This window comes from Opisthorchis viverrini (genome assembly GCF_000715545.1).
Source record: "Opisthorchis viverrini unplaced genomic scaffold opera_v5_6, whole genome shotgun sequence".
In the NCBI taxonomy this organism is placed as follows: Eukaryota; Metazoa; Platyhelminthes; class Trematoda; order Opisthorchiida; family Opisthorchiidae; genus Opisthorchis; species Opisthorchis viverrini.
This window is the reverse complement of record NW_008751662.1, coordinates 3,028,159-3,048,865: the sequence shown is the minus strand read 5'-3', so window position 1 is coordinate 3,048,865 and position 20,707 is coordinate 3,028,159. Positions and strand designations below refer to the sequence as shown.

Below are 20,707 nucleotides of genomic sequence, written 5' to 3'. Positions count from 1 at the left end.
AGAGAGTAGGCATCCCTAACGGACACCGCTTTGTGTACGAAGGCTTCGGAGAGGTCTCCGTACACTCTCACGTCTGGAAGTCTGATAATAAGAAGAACGTGTTATGTTCACAAACTTCCGGGGCATTCCTTGGTGGGCAAGCGTCTCAAGAAGAACAAACCGATCAACCGAGTCGAATGCGCCTCGGAAACCCAAGAATACTAGAATTGTGGGTCGCTTATACGTATGGCATTGTTCTAGCACCTGGCGAAGTGCGAAGTTTTGGTCAACGCAACCCCTACCAGGTCGAAATCCCGCTTGCTGCTCTCGAGTCAATATCTCACGAGCGACCGTAGGGCGACGAAGCACAATTGACGCCAACAGTCTCGTTACGACCGGATTCAGGCTAATCCCCTGTGGTTACCACACTCACTACGTGCCCCTTTTTTGAAAATGGGCACTATCATCGATTTCCCCAGTTTTCTGGGACAGACCCCGTTTCCCAAATGCAAGCAAACAGATCAGACAAGCGTTGTCTGAGGAGTCCATCCCCTCTTTGAACAGTGCGGGTGGGAGGTCATCCGGACCAGTAAAACGAATCAGCTGACAGTTTGTGAGACAGTAGACCGATTCCCTTCTCGGCTATCAGTCCAAAAGTTTAGGACGTTATCCAGAGTAACAAAAACAAGACAAAACACGAGGAAATTCTCCATGTTTACGGAAACAAAGTGGTGAAGCTATGTGTGATCATAAGCCCAAGTCTGAAATCAATATGGTTAGAGGAATAACTGTCTTCAAAGTCCTCATTTGTTCTGTCCAACAAGACCCGGAAACATCAAACAGAATTTTGGTTCCGTGTGTCTCTTTTCGGTTAAATTTGATTTCAGTGGTAGTTTTACACAATATGAATAGTGATTCTCCTTGATTTATGCATTGAGTAGAGGCTGGATGCGAAACCTTCATTTAGAAGGATTAAAAATGAACAACTTGCTATTTTTCACCTACGGTGTAATGCGAAAATACGCGTGGGATCTTGTGAAGAATTATCCGGAATCAAATTCAATTTTCCGAATACTAACTAGGGATTACTACAAATTTTTTTGTTCTTAACGTGGAAGAATCCCACTGACTTGCCTTAATTTGGGCGCCTAATCTGGACAGATAAGCTAGAAAATGTTACCGAACGGCGGCCAAGCGGAACACGATGTTTTAATCCGACGTTTCGATTACCATTGACAATTTTGTAAAGGATTTCTGCAAGTGTGGCGTTGTTTAGGTTCGCGATTATGCCCCCTAAGTGGTGTGTTCCTGAGATCAGTTGGTAGGGAGATGCGGCTACCGTTTGTTCGTGTACGTATTCTTGCTGGGATGTGCCTCTGCTTGTCAATGTGCTGCGCCATTGTTGAGGTTCCCGATTGAATTACGGACACTGTCTACTAGGATGCGCAAGTCCAAGGTAGATGGACGAGATGCTGGGTGCATCACCACGGTTTACGCAGTTCGGTTGCCTGCTGATCTCCGGTGCTTCAGAGCACGTCCCTTTAAATGTGTGACTTGGATCCTGACTGAAGTATATGTGTAGCTTGGAAGTTGATTTGATGGCTTGATTCGAGTGCGTAGAGTGCACTGGCTGAGGAGTGTCCGAGTTTTTCTAAACGCAGTTGGAATTCATGAAGGGAGACGCGTATGCGGCTTGTCCAATCTGATTAGCTTATGGAGATGTCTGACTATCTGGCCTACATGTTTAACTGGACATTCCGCACAGGGAAATCGGTAGACGCAGTTTGTGTGGTGTTTCGTTTCGACAGGGTCGCTATCCCTGACGAGGTGCCCTTGTAAGGTTCCATCAATTCGGAGGAACGTGTTCAAATCATAATCCCGAAGTATATTTCGAATGGCGTTTGAAGCGCCACTTCTAGAGGGTATTGCCAATACGTTGCCAATACGTATTCAATCGACTTTCGAAATGATACACCATATGGCGTCCAATCTGTTCAGTAAGATCTGAGCAGGGTTTGACCCGGAAGTCCAAAGCCGTCTCAGCTCTGTAAGCGCTTCATAAGTGGGAAGTGAGATGGTATTACCTAATTTGTGTGATTACGTCATCAAACCATCCGGAGGTTCGCTGTAGGCGAGGTAATTGCTTGAATATTGGTCATGAACGTTTGGAACCTCCTTCAATCTCCTACACTTAAGTACAGGCTTTCCTAGATATACTGGATGACCTTCACGCAAAAATTACCATACAATATCTAAACAGTTGCATTCCTTGGCGGAGCCTGAATCCCATAAACTCATGTTAAATGGTCTTACAAAATAAAACCAAAAAAATTTACCGTCTTTTGAGAAAAAGCAATGGTTTCTGTCGCACCGGACGACATCTTTTTGAACAGTTTCTAGCAAACGATCAAATTGTTCCCGAATATCTTTCTGTAAAAAGAAAAAAAGACAACCTGTTAGTGAAAAACTGAAACAGATTACTTTGATTTAACAACGGTCCAGAAAATAAGGAGAATTCTTAGGGGAAGAAAGCAAAACTCATGTCTTTTGAACTAACGGAAAGGATAACTAGCCAGCTAAAATATTATCCACAAGACTATTATTCGGTTGTGAGGACAAAGCTACTGTCATTTGCATACAACAGAACTGCGTCCGTATGAAGATATCCTTCAATAAAGGACCTGAAACAGCTACAAAATGCCATACATTTAAAACGGCAAGCGCTTTTAGGAATTTGAATACTACACGTTAGTTCCATTCTAATCCGAGTGAGGATATTGTTAGATTGGTCGTCGATGTAAGGGCTACAGTCCGACCCTTGCATGATATTTCTGAGGGCGGCCGAACCGTTTACTAATTTCGTATGATTAGTACTTGTTATATTTGAGTGTGAAAGATGAGCTGTGTTTTGACGCGCCTCACCGTGGTCACTTCGCTTGGCTTACTGAATGTTCTTTCTCAGTGTTAAAGACATCTTACCGGTGGTTGCATTCGTGTATTAACGAACAGTGTGAATGGAAACTAGGCGCACCTCTGCGTAGAGGATACATGTCCCATCTAAATCAGCATAGTGTAATAGTAGATAGATGGGGGTGCAGACACATGATCTGGCGATAATGGACTGCAGGTAACAACAGTCTAGTCAACTGAGTAATGTCAGTCCAGTGACAAACCCCGTTATGAAGTATCATCCCGGATAGTTCCCGGACTGGAAATTGTCTCGCTTTCGTTTGCGTGGAGTTTTATTCTTGAAGGAAAGAACGAAATTTAAAAACAAATTCCGCGCTGCGAATGCGGTATGTCCCTAAAGGGAGCCGGAAACAATTGCGTCAGGTCGAATTTGAAAATACTGGTTGGGTTTGTCGAAATTGCTGAAAAAGCAAATAGGCTGTTGTTATTGTCGCTGACCATCCGAGGCAGCAAGACATGCTGAGAAACACTTTCCTAGTCCAGAAGATCACAAAAACAACGCTCAAGCAGAACACATTGGGGTGCAGGAAACAAATTTAGCCAATAAACAAGGTCGAATTTTCGAGAAACACATTTGCAAATCAATTTGGTTTTCACGGCAGACTCAACTGAATCTCTCGTTTATGATGTCCTCCAGCTGAATGTGCTGCACACAGGCCGCCTCATGATTCAGTTAGCACGATATTCGAGATATCGCAGTATATTTTCATAAAGGGAACTACTCACAAAGAAGAGTTTTCAGCAAGCTTGTGAGTAGTTTCCTTTATGAAAAGACCGAATTTTTATCATCCGCTTTTGAAGAAAATGTGGTGTTTATCATTTCATACGCGCGTCTTTCTACATCGTCAGTAAGAACCTTCAGAAAAACATCGTAAATGACAGCTTGATTCAAGTTTCATTTGTATCTAGCCTTCGGACGAGTTGGGAATACAAATGAGGTAGAAACGGGACAAATGACATAACACACAAGTACATTGCACCAAACTATATACGAGTGTCTGTCTTCACAATAGGAAAGTGTTTAGGGAGAGCTGTTTCTTGAAGTAAGGCACATCTTAGCGAAATACGCTTTTTTGCCAGCAAATTTTGTTTCGCGAGACTCACCTGGGACCCAGCTGAATTTCTCGTTTATGCTGTTTCTAGGTTGGGTTCCAGGTGAGTCTCTCGCAAAATCAACTTTGTTTGCAAATGGGTATATTTCGCTAATTTCGTGCAACTTGGGTTCAAGGTTGACGGAAACTCGGAAACTGCGCCTACCTGATGAGCCCTAAGGAGGGACAAGCTGGTTGCGGGCTGTCGAGGAATTTCCAGCAACTTTATGAGTAGTGTATTGCGTCTCTAAATCACATCTTGTTTTAAAGCATTTTCCTGAACGATGTTGTCAAAGACACTAAATTTTCCACTGGCTGGGCAGAAGTGAATAAGCTTCTCTGCTAACAAGAAATGTCTACGCAGTTTTCCAGAGATGCACAAGCCAGGATTATCGACTTCGGTCCCCGTGGTTGGAGAGCAAGTGACCGGCCTTTGAGCACGCACGACCACATGTACTGAGAGCTATGGTGTGGTTTGATTTTTGCGAAATGCATGGAACACAAACCCATAAAATCATATAAAGCAGATGCCCGGTCTGAGTTGATCGAAGGAGAACAACACCTGTCTGTCTATCGGGTAAGCCAAGTGAACGGTCTCTTCTGGACTCGACTTTGTAGAAAAGGGGCCTTAAACCAAGCATCGAATTCTCCAGCCAAGAAGCTCAATCGAAGGTTGAACTGAAGCTGACATCTTCTGCAACCTCTTGAGTTATTCCTCTTTAAAGAAGGACTTTAAATGTTGATCGAATAACAAAACAACTCACTTCTCCGAGACTGGCTTCAACAACTTTCTCGAAGTCGGGTGGCCGCAGGCCTCTGCCAAACTCACTGCTATTAGACTCACTGGACAGCGTACAACAGGCTGTATCGTTTTCCGATCTCATATCTTGGACGGATTGCTCCAAGGCCATCCATTCGGATCTCTTAGTCTCGTAGCTTTCCCGTATGTTCTGCAGTTTCTCACACTTTTCGCTTTCCGACATAGACCATGAAAACAAGCCAAGCAAGTATGGCCAAACCTATGGGATGGAAAAAGATAAGGGGCATAGACGACCTCCTTTGTGACTGGACAGAATTTTTGAATGACTGACCTAGAAAGCTCCTTCCTGGGATACCACCTGTAGGGCCCTCACTTAACCCAAGTGTTTTGCGCAGAAAGCACTGTATATTCCAGTGTAAAAAGATCAATATTGAGTGGAATAATGGTTGTTGCAATGCCATATCCGAACAAATTTACTTGAGGTATGTGTTTGTTTATGAATAGGTTATCAGGAGAGACTGAACTACGACCGAAGTTTGCAACCCGTCGGTCTGTGACATCGATATCCTCGCAACAGGGAGGCTTCAAATTAGCATCACATGACAATAAGGCAGCAGCCTGTCTTAGGTAGGCATCCATGACTTGTTACCGTGCTAGCTGATTCAAACATTTTGTTCTCCCGCGAGTGCGTGACATTTGTCACATCACTGAGTCAATTTCCTTGTTTCCGGAAGCAGGTGTACTCTCCAGCTCCATCTTTTCCAACCCAGATTCCTGCTTGGCATCCTTCTGGCTTGGTGAAACAGGAGATCGGGTGATTCAATCATTTTGAATTCAGATTAGTAAGTTGGAATCTGGCCTAAACCAATGACATAAATAAGGGTCAGAACATGTATAAAGGGGGCGATTCCTCTCCCCGCAGTATTCGGGATGCAAACCCAAGCAACTGATATAGTTTCACGCAAACTCTCACCAGTATTGACCCCTTACAGTGGTAAGAAATAATGGCGAACTTAAATCTGCTATACTCAATAATATGAAGTGACAATGAACGCTGTTCGGTTACTAAACCCAGAAATCTGACGGTTTTGGCACATTTGCTAACATAACACAACAAAAGTACAAGTTGTTTCCCCTAATCATTCGCAGCTAACAAAAAACGATAGAGTGTTTACGGAATTCGAAAATCGTCTTCATCCAGTTTGCTCCACAAGAGATCTTCCGAGTGCTGACATTCAAAAGCGTCGTAAACGACAACGGATAAAGATTGGGACCGGCCAAATTGACTATTACCACTATATGCGCACTTGAATCTGTTCAATTTTTTTCCAGTAGTACGTCATGAAGCCAGAACTTCCGCGTCAAATCTACCAGTGGCCCTAGTTTCCCTAGCAATTCTCAAAAAGAATTCGAGTTAATACTTTGAGACTTGCTAGTTGGGTTTTCAGCTTTTTAAAATAGTTCTTTCCCCCACTTTTTTCCCATTATCAATAGGTTTCCATGCATATCAATGCTACTTACAACGTCGATGGCAATGCTGAACAGCCCCCCTATTGGTCTTGCTGTTCTTCAGACCCATCACCTAGGTCAAGTCCTCGGATCTTCATCAACCTTGTTTCCTAATTGGACACCATATCACATGCATGTCACAATGAACACTCATTTGGAAATCCAATTGATGTCAATGCTAGGCTTAGCTGAAAGTCACCTAAACCTCTAGTTTCTACTAAGCTCCAATGGATTATGTTGCACCAAGTTCACCTCAGGTTTCAGTTGAACCAACAGTATTCATTGCGAGCCATGTTTCAAACATATTTATATCCAGTGGCCTAATAACGGCATCATTTCGTCTCGTCTCAAGCTTTACGAATCGGTGGTGAAATTACTACATTGGGCTCACAGAAATTAGGAGTGAAATGCTCACCTGCAGTCGTAGAGAAGGCGTACAACCCCCGTAGAATACATGTTGGTAAATTACCGTTGGGTCTAGGCGCTGGAAAGAAACAAATGCGACACGGTCTTAGGTCTCATGAGGAATGAAGTCAATTAAGATCGATGATCAACTCTCATCACTCTTCGGTGGTAGCAGTGTTTGACTATTAGTTGTTGGCCTATATGTATACGTAAAAAGATCTTGTGCTCCAATCGTCTAATCTGCATCAAGATGTCTTGGCTTACAGCTCACTCATCTGTTAAGACTGACTACTCGTCTGTTTGGGGGGGGGGCGTGGTAAAATCAAGAGGTATGAGGAAACCAACCGGTGAAAGTTATTGTAGCCAAAAGTGGCTTGAACCTGTCTTACCTGGATTATGACAGTACTACGGAAAGGAAGGAAGGCCTTCTCTGGGGAGCGATTTATTAGAAAATGCCAACTGACCAGTTACAGACTATTGGACAGGGAAGCAAAACTCTCATTTGCATCTTATTTACAAAAACTGGACACTCATCTTCTTTCGAACGCGTCTTCTTGAACCTTCCTGGAAATTTGTTGACTGTTGCTCAAGTCCAAGCAAATGCTACAGAGCGACTCCACAAAATCCGCAACAGATGTCCCTTTTCAAGGGACTCAAAGGGAATTTACAAGAAGAAAACATACTACTTGCATGCCTATCCAATCAGTAGTATCACAGTCACAATACAACTACGTAGGATTCAGGGAATTTTTCGGTGCCGTTACAGCCAAGTGAACTCATTTGGACGAAAACACTGTACAAAGGTGGACTCGACGCACAAATGGTAAAATAATCGTCACATACCGATCATAGCACCCACAACTCGTACTTAACCTATCCCTTGACATATGAAGATTATTACCTATTGGATAGCGAGTGACAAATCCGGTCAGAAGTTAAACTCAGAATAAACAAAGATATCATTCTGGTCTGCTGACCCAAGATCACTAAAAAAGTGGAACATAGGTACGAGCTTGGTAGAAGGCAACCAACTCAAAGATACCGGCTCCTCGAGTAAGGTAAATGTGCCATTTAGCAGCCATTTGGACTATGATAATTCCTCTTTCAGAGTAGAAGCCAGCTAAGTTTTAGATTTATGGAATTTTTGTACCTTTGTGTGTTCAATGTGTTGGTGTACTGCAAGATGTCTCAATCGGGAGGAAGTTCACACTGCAACCTTGTCAGTCCGAGCACATCTCAACTGTCCAATTGTCCCCGCTTGATGTGATGGTTATGGAGCACAAGCTGAGGATTCTGATGGCTTCAGAACTGCTCTTTCCTGTTCACCCTCTCGCGCTCTCTCATGCTCCCTGTCACATCCTGTTCTTTTGGGCTTATATCAGGTGCTGGGCGTTCGGATGAATGCACACGCAGCTCAGTGCAAACTGAATAAGACAATACCTGGTGTGGGTGGGAAGTCATCGACCTAGATCAACGTGACAGGCGATTCGGGAAACGGATATCAGCCTTCCGCGTCTGTGTTTCGTTGCTGTCGCTGTCTTACAGTCCCAATGTGTGCAGTCGGATGTGTGCATGAGAGCGTTCAGTTTTCGATGTTATTTCCGCCTATCAGGCTTAGCGTGTTGCTCGTTTAAGCTAATCCAAACGGAGTGAAAGTGGCTGCGCTTGTATCGGGTCTAGGGGCTCGACACACAAACTCTCCAGATGTAGCCTGAAGCTCGATTAGGGTGTGCGCACTAGCCAACCAGATCTGCTGATTCTTCCCAGGTGCATGCATAATGAACGTAGAGTAACGCTCAAGACCCCTGTCCCCTGTGAGGGAACAGGAACCCAAATTCCCTCAAAGGGAATTTGGCTTGGCGTAATTGGACAACAATTCACCACCCTAGTTGTCGGGCTGTCTATCCGCGCAGCTCATCCTGTATACACAATTCGTCAGGTAGGGTTTGTTAATCTTACAGGCTATTGTTTTCGACTCAGAAGTACGTACCCATTCCAGACCCATAAAGTACCTCAACTAGATCCACAGATTTTTCACTTCTGTGTTTTCCTAATTTCCATGTTGGTCCTGAAATTTGTCGTCTGATGAATGATTGTTCGTTTCCGCTTTCATTATCGTCCAGGTATAGTTTTTAAACTCTATTCAATAATAAATCAATAATCGTACATGTTATCCAGCGTGGGCGTGAAGATGACTAAGCGTGCGGGTTTAGACGAATGCTCATAGTAGACTTTTAGTGTGCACCAATAGATAGTCCGAAATTTAAGAACTTAGTAGTCTTCTTGTCGGTACCGGTGATCACTGTGAATTTACTGCTCCTCAGTTAGGTCACATCCGCGAAGGATGGACAGGATCGTGCAGAGAATTTGTATGACACATCTTCTCTTACAACATCCTGGATTAAATCTTTTATGGTCTAACAGATGGGAGAGCAACGCATTTAGAGAACGTTCTCACAGAATTGTGATTCCTTTAATGACTTTACGTTGACGACTGTTGCCTTTTGGTCAACCATTTGGGAATTCTCCCACCGAAAATCTCGACCACTGGGTGGTATTATCCCAACTACCACACAAACATGAGTGAAATCAACATAAGAATCAAACATTTTAGCGAAATACACTCATTTACAAACAAATGTAGTTTTGCTAGAAACTCGTCTAGAACCCAGCTGCGCTTATCCGATGAGCCCAAAGAAGGGAGAAACCTGTCGTGGGCTGACGAAGAAGTTTCAGCAACTTTGCTAGTAGCAAGCAACGTCTATACATGCATCGCGATATCTCGAATAGCACACCAACTGCAACTCAAGGCAATTTGGTGCAGCATATCCAGTTGTATAGAGACATCATAAACGAGAGATTTAGCCGGGTTCCAGGTAAGTCTCTCGCAAAACCAAATTCGTTTGCAAATTAGTGTATTTCGCAAATTTCGTGCAATTTGGGTTCAAATATAAAAACTTGAAGTTGACGGAAACTCGGGAACCGCGCCTATCTCAAGAAGGGCGAAACAGGTTGCGGACTGTCGGGGAATTTTCAGCAACCTTATGAGTAGTGCATTAACTCTAACATTCTATTGACCTTCAAGTGAAGAGATCTGCTGAAGTATCCTTTTGACTTCACATAACTGCCGTGATTGTTGTTCTAACTTAAAATGCTGATGAGGATGACACTGTTTGTCATGCTAGAAGGCCGATGTCTAGTATCAGGTCTACAGGAATGTAGGTTGCAAATACTGATAGTGGACCTGGTCAATTAAATATATATTGTGAGATATAATGTGGAAATTGCAATAGTTAAGACTTGTCGAGGCAGTTAGATATTTTTCTTACTTTGATGCTCACTTACCTTCCTGTCTTCCTCAGAAAGTTGCAAAAAGAGTTCGCTCCATCGCTCAAAAGTTAACCCACTCGTCCCGGGGCACTCAACCCCAGATTTTGGCATTACCAAACATTTCAGATTCTTCCGAACGAACCTCATGAGACGCATGTGGCTCAGCCCTAAAAATCAACGAATTTTTATCTAAAAACATTAGCAATGTGTCAGCTTGATGCAGTAGAAAACCGATGAGACGATTTTCCATACCAAAAATAGGCAAGCTGAAAGTTGAAAGAAGAATACTTGAACTTAACCAACTTAAATTTAACTTAACTTAACTTGGAAAGCTCTAGGTTACTGGCAAGATGCAAAGAGTGGTTAGTGCTCTTCAGATACTAATAAGACGGTGTTCGGGCTGCCACTGAATTGACAATAATTGTCTGGAACAAATCATAACTATTATAAAATGTTTTGGTACACTTTTCTAACTCCTGATGAGCATTTCAGCCCATGGATCCCCTTGATCCGTGAGACAAGGAGAAACAATTTTCATGTTGGTTGAGACGGAAACGATAACCAAAGGAGCCATCAAACACAGCTAAGGCTTTCTAAAGGTTGAACACAATAAAACCCACTAACTGCTCGCTGATTGGAAACAATGTTGCGCTCATCACATGGTAAGGTTTCCACAGCGCGTCTGGAAGCCTCTGCACTCAAAGGTCCAGAAAGCTCGCTAAAATACTATGTACGGTTATGGTGATAGAGTTCTCCGTTTTTGATAATACCGCCGTAAAGTGATCTTTCCTGATAGACGGTCATCTCTAAGGCCGTTCTCCCCGGAAAGCAACATCTGTATTCTGAATGATAATAAACTATATTAAGTACAATTAACTTCGTCCTGATCACATGCCACTAGCGATGACCTTCAGCAATGGTGAGGTGGATGCTTGAAAAGCTTGACTGATTCGCACGGCCCAAATCATTGCTTTACGTATGGGTCATACAAGTTGTACAGTGTGACAAGGACCATTCGTAATTTTGGAACGTGGTGAAAAACCTACAGGCGCAGAAAACGTTCGCTACGAGCTTTCGTTTGATCGCGTCTAGTGAAACCGACAGAGATTCGATTGACCCGTTTAGTTTTCTGTTGGAAGCGTCAGAATTCTTGCATAATGGAGATATGGAAGTGGAGGACATATCTGAAGGTTCCGATTGGGATGTACAAACCTGATGAATGGGATAAGGGATTGATATAGGACAATATATCACACTCATTCACTTTACTCTACCTACGTCCACTACACCAAATTATGTAAAGCATGTTTTTTTCAGTTGTGTCCACCTGACCTAACCTTACCGGTCCATTCATTTATCTTGAATGATTAATAAAGCACTTTAGTTTTCCTGAGGGCGCGTTTTACAAATGACAGGAACTTTCAGCAACCTTGTGAGCAGCACATTTCGTCAAGTAAACAAAGGAACGAATGTTTCTGAGACGTAAGGAAAACTAAGTAAAAAATTTTGTTGTTCCATACGTTAAGGTTGGAACCAGAGTATACTACTGAAAGTTGTGTGTCTTCAGTCTTGTGAATTCACCAAACCCGGATTACCCGGACGAACAATATCCACACACGACAGTGCTATAAAAAAACAGCTTGATTTGCAAGGCATTGAGAACTACTCATTGGTGATTTGTGGCGTGAATAAATCATTGTAGCTTGTATCGATGCTTATAGTTTACTAACATATGCCTGTACGACTGTTATGCTGAGGGACCCGAGTGCGCACTGATAATGTCGCCTCAGACAGTGACGAACTGTTCACAAATCCATTGTTGGGCTTGCTGAACGGATCAACAGCCACCTGATCAGCAGCTAAGACCTTGTTTCAAACAGATATCTAATGATGTGTCAGTAATAAACATTCAACAAGCAATATCTGATTTGGCTTGGAAACTGTGAGCCGCTTGACGAAGAAATTATATTAGTTTGTGGCATTTATCGGTCCATAACGGATCATGTAGACTGACATGATTAATGCTAGAAATGCATCTCAGAACGGCACATCGGGTTTGATGCCTCGATTGTCCAAACCATGGATTAAGCCATTTGGATTTGTTTTTACCTTGCTAATCGCTTCGTTCTCAAAAATAACGAAGAGATAAATCCAAAAGAACTAATTTAATTGATCCAAATTAAATACTGAGACATGCTTACAATCATACTGTTCGTGTGCTCGAACAGAATATACCAAACATCTGATAACTAGCAACGAGAAGCAACCGTATATGTGGTTGTATAGATACAAACGGTCGTTGTCGCTCGGGAGCCGAATCGATCCAACTGTTTTCAATCTCTTTTCATGAGATTCAAATCTCATTGACGTAAAGCAATGGGATCTCGAATTACTTGACATCAATTTCATCCATCCTATCGAAAGCTTTACAATTTGGAACTTACTGGCAAGTGGACTATCCGATAAACCAATTCTGGCCATTGCTTTGGAATTTGATTTTGTGTAGAATTGGCGACCTCTTCGCTCAAAATTTGAGTGGCAGTTGATGCGTCTGTATTTGTGTGAGATCTGTTCTCCTTTGGACAGCCGTCAATGACATGGCCATTGTTTCCTTCGGCCTCAATTGCGCCCGCATCCATCACATCAGACTTAAACAGGGAAAAGTTGATGAGTTTATGACGATTCTTGTCGGATTCCTCTTCAGAATGCCTAGCCTTGCCGACAAGCTTCCTCATAAATCCGGGAGTACTCGATGCTGACTTGCTCTTGACATCCAGCGTTTTCAGACCTTTAAAAAAGTATTGAAAAACATTTGAGCCACAAAACTCTCTTAGTCAATGATAAGTTTGTTATAAATCCCAAACTGGTTTATAGAAATGGAGTGGAGGCATGTGACTGGAAAACTCATTCCGAAAAAAATAACGCCAGGCAAGTTCTAAGGATTGATTTTCGAGCGAATACTATCATTTTGTAAATAGTGCGGTTATTTCGGTGGATTGTGCACCACTCCGCGCCAAACATCAAATCATAGTATAACATGAAATATATTTGATACTATTCCCAAAAAGTCTCACCAGGCTAAGAAAAACGTTCAGCTATAACACCCTGGCTGCCAGGCTACCCGAAGGAAGCGCGAGGCCTGGGATACTGCCGGGTTGCCCAAGCCTAGACAAGAGAAGTCAAAGTGCAGAGGTCGGTTTCGAAGCACGGGCCTTCCGGGCAGTAAATTCGCGCTCAAACCATTGAGCCATCTCGCCAAACCAGTCTATGGCTGGTCTTGATCCACAAGTTGAATTCCAGCCTTGTGGTTTGCTTGTAATCCACAAGCGATTCGAAGGCCAACACACAACGGGGTCAAATAGAGAGTCAGAATCAAATGATTCCCTTGCCTGAGTAGGTCCACAATAGAGGTTGTCTTTTAATTCCAGACGAATCACTGAGTGGTTGGCATCCGAGTCGGAGCCAAATTCAAAGCTGAAACCATCTTGTCGGAGCCGCTGATGCCCATGTAGACCCCGGAGGATCAGCTGGACTAGCGGACCTGCACAATGCGGATGCAAACTATCATCGAAGTGGTTGTGTCACCCGTAAATTTGTTTAGATCACGGCTTAACGCTGTGATCTTCGACCGCAGTGCTAAGCTGGGACAGACTGCATGCCAATATTCCATTAAATACTGGATTAATGATCCATGCAGGATGGCAAAACTTGGAAGAGGTGCTGATGCTGAATGAAGTCATCATCATCATCGACACCATGATATCAGTGTGTCATGGCTACCCCTTGTATTCACGATAATGCTTCGTAGGAGCCATTCTCCCGCCTTTACTTTCGGCTTACGTACGTCTATTCTTATACAAATAAAGCACTATTCATTCTCATTCTCATCATCATCGACAGCATGACATCAGGTGTTCAACACCAATGCTTCACTGCCGTACAATCATCATTTGTTTGAAAGCTTTATTGTGAAGAAAAGAATAAAGGTGGACAAGGAAGGGACTTAGTGCTAGCTTTCTACAATCATTCCGAGGTGCCCATACCTCCACACCCTTATTCAGACAATCTGGATAGAAACGGACAAAAACAACGCAACTGACATTCGTTGGCAGCCATATTTTGCAGTGTATTCAACAAGGCGCAGTAATGGTCACGCAGTCCCCACCCTGGAAAGCGGATAGCACTGACAACACCCAAGCGTTTCATGGTCTCCTTCATACACTTCTGCCAAGTCAATAGTTGTTCACCCCTCTGCTTACGCCACTCTGAATTGGGCGTGGAATCTAGCACTCTTCGGCAAACGATGGTTAGACATACACAACACATGCTCCAACCAACGTAGCTTCTGGTGCTGGACATATCTTCCAATGAAAGTACCCGTTGCACAACCGAACACTCGCATTCTAATTACCTCGTTATGGAAAAAAAGTAGAAAGCGAATATTAGGACCTGAAAATCTATATAGCTGGGCACTCAGAAACTTCCGGTATCTTACCTTCAATGCTGTTCAGCACCGGTGTCAACCTGGTTCCAGGTGCTAAGGCATTATCAAGTGCAGAAACAAAGTCCGCCGTTGATGATTGACTGTTCAGGAATCGTACAGTCGGATACTGGACACCATCATTGCCGATGAGCACAATTCGTGTGCCTTGTGTGTCTTTGTTGATGGGACCCAAAAAATGAAAGGCAACAAAAGTGGAACAAATTGAAAGCAAATTCCTCTACTGATTCGATGGGAAACTTCATAACTCTAAAAATACATGCTACGGTAAGTTATAACACAGATCGTTCAATATGTGGCCGATTCAACATTACTTGGAAAACCCATACAAAAATTGCAAATTAGTGGTTTGTTAGCTGGTAGCTTATCGACCACAGTAAAACGTGCACATAACCCTAAACCTCCTTGTTTGAATCAAATGCCGACATGCTGTTAATCGGTAGTTCAGTGATCATTTTAGCTAGAAAAGACCTATTCAACGGTACAAGATAGAAATCCAACCAATATCTAACCGAACAAACTAGAAATCCACATAAATATGCTGTCCAATTGATATTTTATTGCACTTTGACGTTTATTTTTCCTAGCATATGGGTTAGCATGAGACAAAACTGATTTTTTCAACATGAGTAAAAGGTGGTCTTGTGAACAGATGTAATATACTACTCATAAGGTTGCTGAAACTCTTCGACTGCCCACGACCGATTTTGTCCTTCTTGGGGCTCATAAGCTAGGCTTAAAAACATCATAAACGACAGATCCAGCTGGGTTCCAGTTGAGTCCCTAGCAAGGACAGATTGGTTTGCAAATGAGTGTATTTCACTGGTTCTGAGGATTTTTTATTGGCAGACATAGTTTATAAGCATGCATGTATGGTACTCTTCAGAACCCACGTGAACCGTACCTTTCCGGAGTCCTGTATGGAAAATATTCCCTCTCTGTAACTCACCCTGGTGAATGTGAATGTATTCCAACCTTTCCAGATTGATATTGATGTATGTTTGGCGCGTTGAACTGATCGAAAAGAAATGAAGTAAATGCGTAGAAAAATGGCGTAATATATCGACAAGAAAATGCCACGTCGCATCTATGAAATTTTATAGGATCTCTTTTCGGTCTAGCCAATTTGGCCGTTCTACCGGGAAGAAATCTGTTCAGGCAAACTTCCCGTTACGACCAGTGCATGGATGTTCTTTTTCGAGCTGTTTGGATAGAATCTGGTTGCAAAAATTTTCTTGCTTCAGTGGGTTGAAAAAAAGATTTTATCGGCTGCGAAGAATCTGCATGCCAACATACTCGAGGCATAAATTGCGAAAAGGGTTTTGACCGAGAATTTCCCTGGAACGTTTGAGGTCGTGACTTTGTGAGTTATCGCCAAATCAGGTGGCACAGATACGGCACGTTCGGCTTCATTCACGCTTTGTTTTCAAGAGTATTTGAAAAATGATATTTGGAACGAGTGTTTGATCTCCGAACACACTAATTTATGCACTATAGCCTGTAAGGTGACTAGAAACTTAAGCAAGCAATTTTTGTTTACTGTCGTAATTATGCCCCGATGTTCAAAGTGTATTGCGGGATTATTCCCTGGGACTTTTCCCCTTGAGTATTTTGCTTCAGTCATCAAATTCTCCAGTAATAAAAACTGTTTTCGTAAAAATTGCTTAGAACTTATTTTCGTCTCGCTGTGGCATTTTTATTATTTCATTTCTTCCAATGTCTCCATGTGGTTCAAGAGGAATCCTGTCGTAATGAAATACTTATCTGAACAGAAACGGTTAATTTTTGGCGAGGTTTCACCCTGTACGTATTCGATATTACTTCTGTATAAATGGCAAACGCTCCAAGAAACGGTTCCTTCTCTGAAGCTTATTTTTTCTCCATACACAAGCATCCCATTCTCTACCTCAGCACTATCCACATAACTGATATGGTTCCACCTCCTGCATACTTCTTGTTCAGTCTGTCCGTCTACTGTCACTTTTAAGTTCTGTCTGCTGAGTAATGCTGATGAAAGAGTGCTTCTCAGCGGATATACACAAATGTGAAAGATTTAAACTACTATTCTTCCTACATAAGTAGGCTAACTGAAAACGTAAAATAAGAGCATTTTTTGGATAACTGAGTCTTCGCTGTTATTAAAAATTAAATACTATTTGGCAGTCTGTGTATACGAAGAAAAATAAAGTCATCTGGTTTGTTGATATTCCCACTCCATTTAGGTGGTGCTTGTGATGAACTGTATTTCATCTTACCCGCTAAACACGAAATTCCATATGTGGTTCATTCGGGAGCGGCTGTCTTCGATTTTAGCTGCCGGTGTTTCTCCCCGCCACTGCTACTTGCTCGATGGCTGGAAATGAGAAATCCTGAAAACAAACTGGCCGATCACCTCACAATTACCAGCATAGTTAGGCGGTTAGTTAGTTGGAATAATTGGGTTGTAAAAGTACCGTGGGTTTGGGAGAGTGGGCACAGTTTGTCTATGACCGATGCCTAATGCACAAATTTGTGTTCGAGGAGCACGAATAAACCACATATTCATCTCTGTTGGTGAGCAGTTGCGTCAAACAGCCACGCACATCTGTCCGGGGCCTCTACCCTTTGGAATACATGTTCATCCACCGAGCTAACTTCACCTGGAGGGCATTACCTCCAAACATTCTGAATACAAAAGTCCCGTTCATTTGACAATAGTAGGATATTCGATTGTTTGGATTGTACGGGAGGGGAACATAGGTGGGACGAATGAGAAAATATATCATAATGCTCCTGATAAAGATACAGGTTGCTGACTAAACTCATAAAAATGTTAATGCGGCTATTCTCCCTAAGCCATGTTAAGTTGTGCAAAATCTACTCAGCCGGCTAGTATGACACCAGTCGCAAAATGAATTTAAAGAGTTTATTTTAAAGAATGCTTAAAAACGGAACACACAAATCAAAAATACCATAGCCTGTTTCTTCGGGTACACTTGTAGTGCAAGATTTAAACTGATCGAATTCTTCTTGCTTCGTTGCAGGCACAGCCTCTTTCCTAATTGCCACGTTTTTTGCCGTTTTTGAGTTTAAAATGTTTCAAAGTAAAATAACGGATTCCAGGAAGAACAAAATTGAAGAACACAAAAGCCCACATTTACCCATCATTAAACTTTACCTGTTGATATCACCAGAGACCAAATGTCTACGGTTTGAGGTTTTTGACGCTTCAGAGACACTCAGGCCAGCCTCTTGTGTTTCGCGATGTCTCGATTCATCGTAAGGAGTTTTGGACTCTTCGCATGCAGTGCCCCCTTTAGTTTTGCCATCGCCGTTAGTTGTTGCACTTGTTACAACATTTGGAGATGATTGCGAGGAAGTATGAACAGTAGCTTGCAGAAGCAGTTCGTTAGATGTCCAACGTAAACTAGGACCGTTTGGACCACCACACAATGCAAGGTATCCGACATTTTCATCTCCGTCGCCAAGCTTTTTTAACAACGGGATAATGACAAGGAAAACATTTTTTAGGCAAAGCCTTGGAGTTTGTGGGCTTATTGCCCAACAATATGCATGCGATAATAGCCAAAAGTTAAGAAATGAAGCAACTGCCCCTCAAAATCGAAACAAGTTGGTGAAGAGGACAATGCTTTCACAAGATACCAATGTATCTGCACAACACGAGGGAACATTATAAGGAAGATGAAAGACCTCAAGGCCTCAGGACAATCTTATTTCATGGGTGGGTGCTACACGCACCAAAGACAAATCAGTTAGCACGAATGCGGCCAGCGAACCTCCGTTTTCAGGAAGAAAATGGACTCGAGTTTTGACTGTGTGTTCATTTTTGTACGACCATGCAGCTATGAGTGGTTTTATATCACACTGACCGAAACACATGTATACTAGTAAGAATTTGCAATACGAAGTCACTTTACACATTCGGTTACATCGCTGCCTACTTAGGACTTATCTGTTTTAGATTAACATAAGAAGTGGTATACAAACGTTATCAATAATATGTTTTTGCCTATCTTTGGCGTATGGTTCCACTGGCAAACGATCAAAGTCAGAAGGAGCCATGACTTTCCAGTTTTTATGCTAATGTATACAACGAACAAGGATATGGTTTTGTGAGTAATGCTGGTGAGCCGATAACAGCCCTGTCTAGATACAGGAAGACCACATTCAGACACACTAACGAACTTTCTTGACAGAAATTAGGAAATGTCTTGTAGCAATGGGGAATGACTGACGATCGATGTTCACTTAGCCAGTAAACAATCGGAGGAGAATCAAAGTAGCACTAAACTATACGACCCAAAGTTTGACCTCATTAGTAACAGCTCCTTCAACAATGATGATGATGGATTGTGTTTATCTGGTGGGAAAAGCGCTTGCAAGAACTTGAGCAGTTTACAAGATGCGGAAGCTCATTCTATGAACAGGGTTTAGTCTCGTAGTGGAGATCAAGCGATCGATACCACGAAGTTCAGGCAACAAGCTCTGATAGGAAACAACCGCTTCACGTGACTGAGAAGACCGTTCTGAATAGATTGGTTAACATGCTATTCCCGTATGAAGTCTTACGTAAGAATCAGGACTTGCTAAGATTAACCGTTCGAATACTCAGGAATTCCACCCAGTAGCGGAAATAAAACGGCTGCCGAAAGTTGTTCGACACGTGTTTCATTCACAGGTTTATGAAATGCACTTGTTAGTAGAAGAGATCTCTGGAACACCCTTCCAAACCCGGCTGACCATCTTCAGCCAGAGAGAGAAAACCATGTTCATAATCGGGTCTCTGCTGAAATTGTAAAGACAATGTACAAATCCACCTGAGTAGACGCAAAAACACGTGATGCGTTTATAATATATTACCAATCTCAACTGTCATCATTGACTTTTCGAAAGTTTCATGCGGCGGAGTGACAAATGTTACCTTTTATATATCTTTGTAACGTACTACTCATAAGGTTGCTGAACATCAAAAACGAGAGATTCAGCTGGGTTCTAGGTGAGTCTCTTGAAAAAACCAAATTAGTTTGCAGATGAGTGTATATTCGCCAGTTACCTTTTATACTTTCCTTCAAATCTTGGTGGTCAGAGAAGCCGAACGTTGAGAACAACTTGCCTAATCTTTGCAGAGAAATCAAGTTTAACTCGCCCTCTAAATAACTACCCAGCACCTCGACGAAAAATCACTTTTGGTAGTACTCACATCCTCTATAACATTGATTCGATAATATTGTTTTATCGGGGAAAATTTCCTAGGGATTTTTTTGGATTGAAACATTTTTGTGATTAGACTTTCCTGCAAAGTGGATTTTCTATGCAAGCAAATCACCCTAGCAATCCATAATGAAGGCGTACTTCCTAAGTCGTGATGCTTACTTCATAAAGGTCATGGATAATCTCAGATAAGTGAAAACTCCACAAGGCGCGCCCGGGAATTTATTGCGCGAGGATGTAGCCAACAACGAATCAGGTGACGTCAACCAAGAGACGGAAGTCTAGTGACACTATATCTTACCCGAGTACGAAATAATTAGACTGAGGCTCAGTCTTTCAACCAGTTACGAAATATGGCACTCCTCCCAGAGTTTAATGAGACATAGTCTCAAAGAGTCTTCATGAAGATAAAACATGGGAATAAAGCGCCCATCGCACGAGTAAATGACACTGAAAGATGCGAAAATGAACACTTCTTGCTTGCTAAATGGAGATAAAAACAGTTTTGTCTTGTTTAAACAAGCCTGTTTAAAGAAGCCAAATCAAGGTGTTTTAGTTGCATTGTGGTGAAATGCAGTCCGCGTCGTTTTTTCAGACTGAAAAATGACAGCAAGGTTACTGTGCTGAAGGCGTCTTCTTAAGAGAGCTGCTAGGCTTTCGCTAAAGATACTTAAGTTTTGCGTCTTATCTGAACAGAACGCGGTTATCAAAACGTTGGAAAGATAAACCACAAGCCACACAAACGACAACTGCCCTTCAAGAGTGACTGCTTTATCTTAGTTCTGGCTTCCTGAGGGTGACGAAAGGGAAAATTTTTTGCTCTACTGACTGAAATACGTTTTCTCCGTGAAGTAAAATCTCGATGGCAAGAAAAAGCGCTTGCTTACAGGACCATCCAAAGCTTGCAGCAGCCGTTGAGCGACCGTTCTTACTAATCCTATCGGCACCCAT

General features: G+C 42.4%; 1 protein-coding gene across 1 annotated transcript; it reads right to left on the bottom strand.

Moving 5' to 3' along the window:
- Window positions 1-9,575: 9,575 nt before the first annotated feature.
- T265_00649 (hypothetical protein) lies at window positions 9,576-20,707 on the bottom strand (the record flags this gene model as incomplete). The annotated part of the gene is made up of 7 exons (XM_009164477.1): window positions 9,576-9,671; window positions 10,060-10,211; window positions 11,091-11,256; window positions 12,489-12,832; window positions 13,253-13,585; window positions 14,145-14,447; window positions 20,689-20,707. 7 exons carry the CDS (start codon window positions 20,705-20,707, stop codon window positions 9,576-9,578), a joined length of 1,413 nt encoding a protein of 470 aa, XP_009162741.1.